The following is a 9,103-nucleotide window of genomic DNA, read 5'->3' on the forward strand; positions in this document are numbered from 1 at the left end:
CTCCTGCAGAAACTCCAGAACTGTACCAATTGGGCAGTTGACTGGGTCCTGCAGTCGCTGTCCACACCATGAAGTGAAAAGTTTTCACTTCAAGGCGTATTGTTTCCTAGTGGCGGGAGCTTTGGACTGGAGTATAGTCTCAACAATCTCAGTTGAGAGACCAGATGCTAGGAGGTGGTGGAGCCTCCATCCCCCGAGCTTCAGCCCCTGTCTCGACAGGATATCTGCCCCCTGATTTAGATACCCAGGGATGTAAACTGCTCTTAGAGAGAGGAGCTTCCCTTGAGCCCACAGAAGGATCTGGCGCACCTTCTTGTACAAGGGGCACGAACGCAGACCCCCCTGCCTATTGATGTAGGAGACCACCGATGTGTTGTCTGTGCGGACAAGCACATGATGCCCCATTAGGTCCGGAAGGAAGTGTGTCAGAGCTCGAAACATGGCCAGCATCTCCAGGCAGTTGATGTGCCAAAAGAGATGATGGCCTTCCCACAGACCCTGGGCAGAGCGGCCACTCATGACCGCTCCCCAGCCCGTGAAAGAGGCATCCGTCATTATTGTTACGCGACGACAAGGAGCCCCTAACATCGGGCCTTGAACCAGGAACCAACGTTTTTTCCACATGTCTAAGGCATGTAAGCATCGCCGTGTGACATTGATCATGCGAAGCGGATTCCCCCTCGGGGAAAATCCCTTGGTTCTGAGCCACCACTGTAAGGGTCTCATGTACAGCAGGCCAAAGGTATCACGTTGGACGCTGCTGCCATCAGGCCCAACAGCCTTTGAAACTGTTTGACAGTGAGTGACTGGCCTTCTCTTACTCTCGTGACTGTCGTGAGGATTGACTCGATTCGAGCAGGAGACAGACGTGCCTGCATCGAGGTTGAGTCCCACACCACGCCTAAATAAGTGGTTCTCTGTAGTGGAGAAAGAACACTCTTCTTGGCGTTTAGTCTTAACCCCAGCTCTCTCATATGGGCGAGGACAACATCTCGATGCCGAACCGCCATCTGCTCCGATTGAGCTAGTATTAACCAATCGTCAATGTAATTGAGTATGCGGATGCCCTGGAATCAAGGAGGAGCCAGAGCAGCTTCCACACACTTTGTGAAAGTGCGGGGTGAGAGTGACAGGCTGAAGGGAAGAACTCGATATTGGTATGCTTCGCCCCCGAAAGCAAACCTTAGGAACTTCCAGTGTTGAGGGAGGATGGAAACATGGAAATAAGCGTCTTTGAGATCTATCCTCGGACTGGATTTGAGATACTATCTACTTGATAGTGAGCATATTGAACCAAAGCCGTTTGATAGCGTGGTTCAGAAGACGGAGATCTAAGATCGGACGCAACCCCCCATCCTTCTTCGGAACGATAAAGTAACATCTGTAGAACCCAGATGCTCTCTCGAGAGAGAGAGGAGGAACACGTTCTATGGCCCCCTTCCTCAAGAGAGTATCTACTTCTTGTTCCATTACCAGAGCCTGCTCAGGGCCCACTAGTGTGGGGATGACCCCGTTGAAACGAGGTGGATGAGAACCGAACTGGATTCTGTAACCTTACTCTCCAATCTGCAGGACCCATTTTGAGATATTTGGTAGAAGTTTCCACGCTACCAGAAAATCTACTAAGGGACCCAGCCTCTCGAGGCTGGCCTCTGGTATTATTAGAGGAGCCAGTTTGGTGCCCTGAAGCAGATGACCGGCAGGGAACGACCGACCTGACTGCTGTAGCCCCCTCACTTGAGGGGGCGAGCTCTCCCGTGCCGTACCGTTGCCGGGCGGCAGCTGGGATTTTCGCTCGTCGGAGCTCACTGAGCCCTGAAGCACCGAGGTGGCAGGGGTATCAATGAACCTCCGTGAGAGCACTGAGGGAACAACCAACCTGCTGTAGCACCCTCACTTGAGGGGGCGAGCTCTCCCGTGCCGTACCGTTGCCGGGCGGCAGCTGGGATTTTCGCTCGTCGGAGCTCACTGAGCCCTGAAGCACCGAGGGTGACAGGGGGTATCAATGAACCTCCATGAGGGCACTGAGGAGGATTGGGCACCATATACTGAGGTCTTATCCTTTCCTCCCCAGGTGGGGCTGCCCTCAGGGACCTGACAATGGTAGGACCATTTAGCCGAGGTCCTCTTAGACAAAATAACGGTCCGCAGATCCATTTTCGGGCTAGAAGACCCCGACTGAGAGTGTCGCGAATAATTCGAGACTGTGGGGCTGTAAACACGGGATGAGTATGGTTTCTCCCACGATCTTGACAGCTCAGCATGGAGATCAGGGAAAAACGGAAGGCCCCGTTGTGAAGGCTGTGATCTGGATTTCAGAAAACGCTCGTCTAATTACTTTTAGGACGAGCTTCCTGTTTCTCGGCTGGCCAAACGATATTTTAGTTTGGCCGCTAGAGAGCCGCAGATCTAGCGGGTGAGGACCGAGAAAAGGACGAGCCCGTTTCGGATACCTCCACTAAATCCACCCGTGATCCCCACGACAACAGTCTACGCCGTGCCTCGGCAACAGCGGGACCGCTGCCAGCGGGATCGCGAGCCTGGCCACTCTCATCAAACACAGCCAGGCGAGAGCGGAGCATACGCAGCGAGAGTAACTCGCAGTGATGACAATCAGCTCCTCGAAAGCTGACCGTGCATGCTCCGCTCCTAAACAAACAACACACAAATCGTGTTTATCCCCCACTGCCAGATAGTGTGGGCAGGGAGGCACACAACGTCTGTAATGCCGTTTGCTCGCCATAGATATTAGTTTAGACTTTGATATATTCTTTTGAATGCTTGTGGACTGACAGACAACAGTAAATAGACTGACACATACACAGAGCGCTACTGAAGAGCAGAAGCTAACTTGCGCTCTGCTGGATGCGCTTTTATACTTCCTGGCGCTCACGTCACCCCGCTCGTGACGTCTCGCTGCTCCATTGGATTGATTTTACACGTGCTTCAGAATGCAGGGGCGTTCCCAAAGCGATCCCGACGCAGCTCGAGTTCCTGAAGGGGAACTGTTTTCATTAAGTCTAAAGTGAAATATTTGTCCATCTCAGAAATATTTTTGGACAGCTGAAAAATTAAAGCTTACATTTGGTAACCCTGTAAACCTCAAGGTCAATGAGTTTAGAATCACACACGCTCACTGTTATTTGACTGGTTAGTTTGTAAAAGCTGTAGACTGTCTAATATTCCATTGTCCATGTCTGACAATGGCCTATTCATCTCATGCTCTATTGAGATTAAGCAATATGATATAAAAGGATCCACGGGAAACTAAAGAACAGATTTACACTTGACTACCCTTGGTATGAAAAAAGAAACGGGTATGGCATTTCTGGGTTTCCGCTCTCTTTCTCTTTTATTTTTTGGTATTTGTTAATAAATCCAAAGTTCCTTTTGAAGTATTTAATAGCCACAAACAGGAATCGTATTGTTAGTAGCCACAAACTTAGTTAGCTCATGATGAGATTATGAAAACATAAATACACTGATCATGCTCTGATTCTACCCACCTGGTCCCACAGCTGTTATATCAGTTCAGCTCCTGAATAACAAAAAGGAAATATGCACCTGTACATCTCATTCAGTTCATAATGGGATCTACAGGAAGAGATCAGATGATTTGTCCTTCTCTTCCGTTTTCATATAAACGATTTAGCACTGAAATGTGGCGTAGATGTATGAACGCTTCCTGTCTGGCCTGTACCAGCGATACCTTTAACGCTGAAAAATAAGAACACATAAAAGTCTTTAGAAGAGAACAGGGGGCAATTTATATATTAGAGTTTGGCTCAGAGGATTCGACCCACAGGTGTACTTATTTCAAAAGAAAATAAAAACATCTGTAGAACGAATGGACCTGACATGCACATTTACCGGGTCTCTACATCTTGGGTTTCCAGTTCACAGGGGATTTTGTTGCTTTTCAAATCGCCACCTTTCTGCACAGGCCACAGCAGTTTTCACTGATACATCATTACACTTCCTGAATATTGAAGCAAATTATGTCCTTTAAGAACTCTTGAAATCAAAATTGGAGTTTTGTGGTATTTAGTTGATAGTGAGTTAACTGTAAGGCTATATACATGCTAGTGTACTCTTAAAAAGCTGCTGTTTAAACCATCATAAGTTGGTTTTAGCTGGTTCAGGATGGTCTCCCAGCCTGGTCAAGCTGGATTAAAGATGGGTGGCCAGCTGATTTCCCAACTTCACCAAACCAGCCAAAAGACCAGTCTGACCAAGTTGGGTGACCAGCAAACGAGCTTAGGCTAGTTAAAATTATTTTTATTATTTTTTTAAGTAAGGATGTTCAGCAAGGCTCTGAAAGCATTTGGACAATTAAATTCAGACTTAAAAATGAATTAGTTTAATTGCGTCATTTAACAGATATCAAGCCAAGTTGCCATTGTTATGATTCATATCTCTGTTCCCATCATATGTGTTACTAGGATGAGTTTTACCAGCAGCTGCAGGCGGTCAGGAAGCCCTGGCGCCTACCTAGTGACACGGAGAGTGACTGTCTGGAACCACCCGAGCAGGACAAGTGTGAGTATTACAACTCTGACCCCATCCCGTTCACTGACCAGATCATGGCATAAAGATTTGAGGGGCAAATTCACTAAACCACTTTCATGCATTTTTGTGCAAAACCACCTAGTTTTACCAGTCCCTAAATACAGCAAAAAAGCAACTGTCATTCTTTTCAAAACAAACACACCTCCTTTCTATATGAATCTGGCTTTTGTGGGCATTTCTGCTATTACCTGGTTTGCATAAAGGCCCAGTTACAACAAGAACAACAACTATAATGAAATCTACATTAGCATCAATGTTCAGAATCACTTTCAAAACTATTTTTTTTCCAGCCGGTGAATGATATAAACTTTGACAGCCAGTCAGAATTCACCTGAGTTTAAAGAGCTTGAGTATTTAAAGAGAAAGACGACAAAACTGCAAGCACACTTAAAATAAACAGAACATTATTGTGCATTGGTGTGGATGCTTATATGATTATCATTATAATTATTGTTACTGGTGTGAACGGGCCTTAAGTGTACCATTTCGTATCCAACATAAAAACTGTTAGACTGTTTTTGTCAGTTTAAAAGATCTTTTACAGCTACAAATGATGCATTTACAGATTGGCAAGCCTGAAATTCTGTAGAGGCCAATTAATGACAATATCTGAGCTCTCATCTCTAGGAAATAAATGTGTCAGGTCGAGGGAACCACTTCCAAGCGTGTGTGGCTTTGAGGTTGAAAAACATCGGACACTTTAATTATGTTGATATGGTCTCATGAACATATCTTAGATCTCCATTCCAGTGGATGTCTGAAAGATTTAAGCATGCTTGGAGTCATTAGAGGATTATTATTTGTCCAAATCACCGTCCGTCATCGCTAATAAATACCGCTGGCCTCATTTTTTACTATTTGAACGTGACATGTCCAGAATCTCAATGTCCCTCATGAGCCATTAGTCTGTTAATGACCTCAATATTGTAGCGTATTAAAGCTCTAACCCTGAGAGAGTGTCACTGAGTTCATGGATTATGAAAGAATGATTGTGATTTTTATCAGGTTTTATCAGATTTTTGATCAATTATCAATAATTGATCAAGAGCATAATAGCAAAATGCCAGATGCAAAACCAAATGCTAAGTTCTGAGAAAATGTTACTGTGGATACTGTATCTTTTTAAACTCAGAAGCACTTGTAGAAAAATATTTGCTATAGACTTGGTATAATATTTCTTTGCTAAACAAATGATTTCGACATATGTTTGGAACACACAATCGCATGGCCAGAGAAACGTCCACAGATTTCTAGACAAGCAAAATATTATACAAACAATCCAAGCTTTGCTATCAAATGTAATGTAACTGCACATGACAGGCTCCATTTTGCCAAAAACATATCTTGCGTAAAATAAGTATATTGTACTAACAAGCATGCTTGCTGGAACTGTCATGCCAACCCAGTTATTTAAAGGAACATGAGGCACAGTCTGTTAATGAGAACGCCTGGCACTGCCAGCCACTGCAGGACGTGACAAAATTCCATTTGGCATTCAGAACATTTGCTGATTGGCTGCCACAGTGACTGTTGACGCGGTCTGTTAGAGTTTAGCTTATGCCAACACAGGTTTCTGAGCAGACATCAAGTGCATAGCAAAGAACAAGTTCCATAACAATTTCCTGTTATTGCAGGAACGCCCACAATGGGGTAACCACTAACCCTTAAAACATTTCAGCGACTGCTCCATTCATTTTGAATTTCATGCCTTTAATACAATGAATCCCTTTCCTAATGAGAACTGATAACTCTGGCTTATGATCTGTAGGGAAGTTTGATTTCTCAAATGTAATATTTTCGTAGTTTGATGTTAGTAAATTGTTTGTATATTTTAACTATTACTGATCGGCAGGACCACACAGAATCTCCGTGTAGAAATCCACAGAACTGGAAGACCCGTTATCCACAACCTCCGGCATTTGTGTATTATTTTTGTATATTTGGTAATGTTTCAAGCTACTTGTACAAGTATTGTAAACATATGGTAAAGCTCTATTTTAAGCGTTATACCATGTTTACATGGGTTCTTAATGTATGGTGCAGATTTGGCATTCCCTGCCAAAATCAATGCAAAATGACTGCAAACTTCATTTGAAAATTCCGTTACCATACTGCTTGAAAGTTTGGGGTCAGTGAGCTTGCTTGCTTATTTATTTATTTGAATTGAATACTTTTGTTCAGCAAGGACACATACCATTTTTTAAAAGTGACAGTAAAGACATTTACTTTGTTACAAAAGATGTCTACTTCATATAAAGACTGTTCTTATCAGCACTCTATTAAACAGATATGTTAAGGGTTCCACAAAAATATTAAGCATTGCAACTGTTTTCAGTATTATTAATAATGATAAATGTTTCTTGAGCACAAAATCAGCATATTAGAATGAATTCTGAAGGATCATGTGACACTGAGTAATGATGCTGAAAATTCAGCTTTGCCTTCACAGGAATGAATTACATTCTAAAATATATTATAATACAAAACTTCACTGTGTTTAATTAAATAAATGCAGATTTGGTAAGCATAAAATACCTTTTTCAAAAACATTAAAAAATCTTGCCTACCTCAAACTTTTTTTGCTGATTTTGTCTCGTTGTATTATATTGAATTATATGTTTGAAAATTCTCAGCATGAAACCATTTACAAGCTTTTCTTCTGTATTTTGGCTATTTTTAGGTAATCCAAGTGGAGTGAGAGATGCCAGCAAGAGATCAGTGTTCTCAGGTAAACATTCCAACACACATCAGTCTATCAAGCTCACAGCCAACTAATTGCCTGTGAATGAATCCTATGAATCTTAGCATCTGAAAAAAGATTGACAGCAGATTTTGGTCGTCATTTTGCCATATTTTGCCATTCTTCTTAGAAATAATATGAATTACAGACGTTCAGTTAAAAATATGATAACTAGCTTGTCTATATGATGATGATCTTGTGACAGCATTCAGCATTCCTTCACATTACGATCATCAAAATTACAAAAAAAGGGCCTCATTTACTGACATAGATAAATAGCACCCACAATGAACTGTGAGATCACTTTTATAACAATCTGAGACTACATGAGGTCCCAGTGTTTTGGAAAGAGGCCGTCTGATGTTCGTATCTGTTGACTTAGCTGGGTGCCACTCGAGCATGTGGCAGCTGAGAGTCATGGTAATGACGAAAGTGTCTCCTCTGTGGTTTGACTTTTCGTGCCCAGCCGAGGTTTTACAGTTGAAAAGGGCAGACAAGCCTGTATAATCACATGCAGCCAGTAAGCTTTGTGGTGGAACTACACTAACCGACCCAAAGCTGGGTGCCGATTCCTCTGACCTCATCCGTACACAGGCCTGTGAATGTGCAGCATGACATGGATCGGCTCATTTTTCCATTCTTACATTTATCTTTGACATGTTCAAATATTAAAGGCTGTTTTTTTGGTAATTACTGAGGTTGTTATGATTATTAGTGGTCATATGTCTCCAGGCAACTGATGTTTTTTTCTTTGCTTTCTACAGGCTTGTAATGGCGTGTACGGAGGACACAGAGCCAATCAAACATTTATGCAATTTAAAGGGGCATTTGAATATTGTGAGTCAGCAAGAGACACTTATTTTTTAATTTTCACCAGAAGAAAGATTGTGTACTTTTTTCCACAGAGGCCAGTATTTCTTAGAAATAAAAATGTTACAACCATTTGAAATTCTAGACTGTAATGTGTTTATCAGAAAAAGATAAGCCTGCACTTGAATTTTTTTGTCTGTCAGCATGCTTAGATGTCTGTTCATAAAAGTATTTATTGCTGCATTGCATAAATAAACAATTTATCACATGATGTGCCAAATCAGTGGTTGATAAAGGGATTTTTGATAATTCTTTCAATAACAATCAACAAAAGTGGATTTTTTTATGGCTTTAGCGGAGAATATGAATGTTAGAAATGTATGTATAATGTTGGACATGCACAGCACTGCCCCTGCTGACCTCAGCATGACACTCTCTCATTCCCAACAGCATTGTGTGTCTACAACACATTTCTATAGAACTTACTTTAACTTTTATACTCACAGAAATATATGTAGCGTGTTACACCTGTTATATCCTTGTATAATGCCAAATAAAAAGATTTGTATAAAATTGGATTTGTCTGCATTTGTAAAGGTTTTCATGTTTGTCCCCTACTGGCCAATCAGAATCAAGTCTTCCAGAGAGCCGCATAATGCTCGATTCTGATTGCACCATCCACTTTTTTCATTTTTCCCGTATGGATTTGAAAACAAGTCTTTATTAAAGAGTTGGAAACCAGCAGCTACGGCATGAATCACAACATCACAAACGTTGATTTGAAGCAAAATGTATTTGAAAATCAAACGAAAAGACAACGGTACAAGACTGTGTACCTAACAGCTTTAGTGAGGGAAAGAACTACAGTCCAATAAACCACAGAGGATCAGAGGTGTAAAGAGTACCTAAAAACCGTACTTGAGTAAAAGTACAGATACCTTACAGTGAAAATCACTCCACTACACGTTACAAGTCACCAATTCC

The 9,103-nt window shown here is 42.2% G+C and overlaps 1 protein-coding gene across 1 annotated transcript in view; it reads left to right on the forward strand.

Annotated features, from left to right (window-relative positions):
- The window catches only part of LOC107585009 (uncharacterized protein C8orf34 homolog), an 89,407-nt gene extending 81,174 nt beyond the window's left edge, over positions 1 to 8,233 (forward strand). Inside the window, exons 12-14 of the mRNA XM_016271814.1 lie at positions 4,443 to 4,539; positions 7,250 to 7,297; positions 8,074 to 8,233. Coding sequence (XP_016127300.1) covers positions 4,443 to 4,539; positions 7,250 to 7,297; positions 8,074 to 8,081 — 153 coding nt within the window. The 3' untranslated portion in view covers positions 8,082 to 8,233. The remainder of the gene's footprint in view (positions 1 to 4,442; positions 4,540 to 7,249; positions 7,298 to 8,073) is intronic.
- The last annotated feature ends 870 nt before the right edge of the window (positions 8,234 to 9,103 follow it).

This window comes from Sinocyclocheilus grahami, unplaced genomic scaffold (assembly GCF_001515645.1).
Source record: "Sinocyclocheilus grahami isolate Dianchi unplaced genomic scaffold, SAMN03320097.WGS_v1.1 scaffold65.1, whole genome shotgun sequence".
NCBI classification, from domain to species: domain Eukaryota; kingdom Metazoa; phylum Chordata; class Actinopteri; order Cypriniformes; family Cyprinidae; genus Sinocyclocheilus; species Sinocyclocheilus grahami.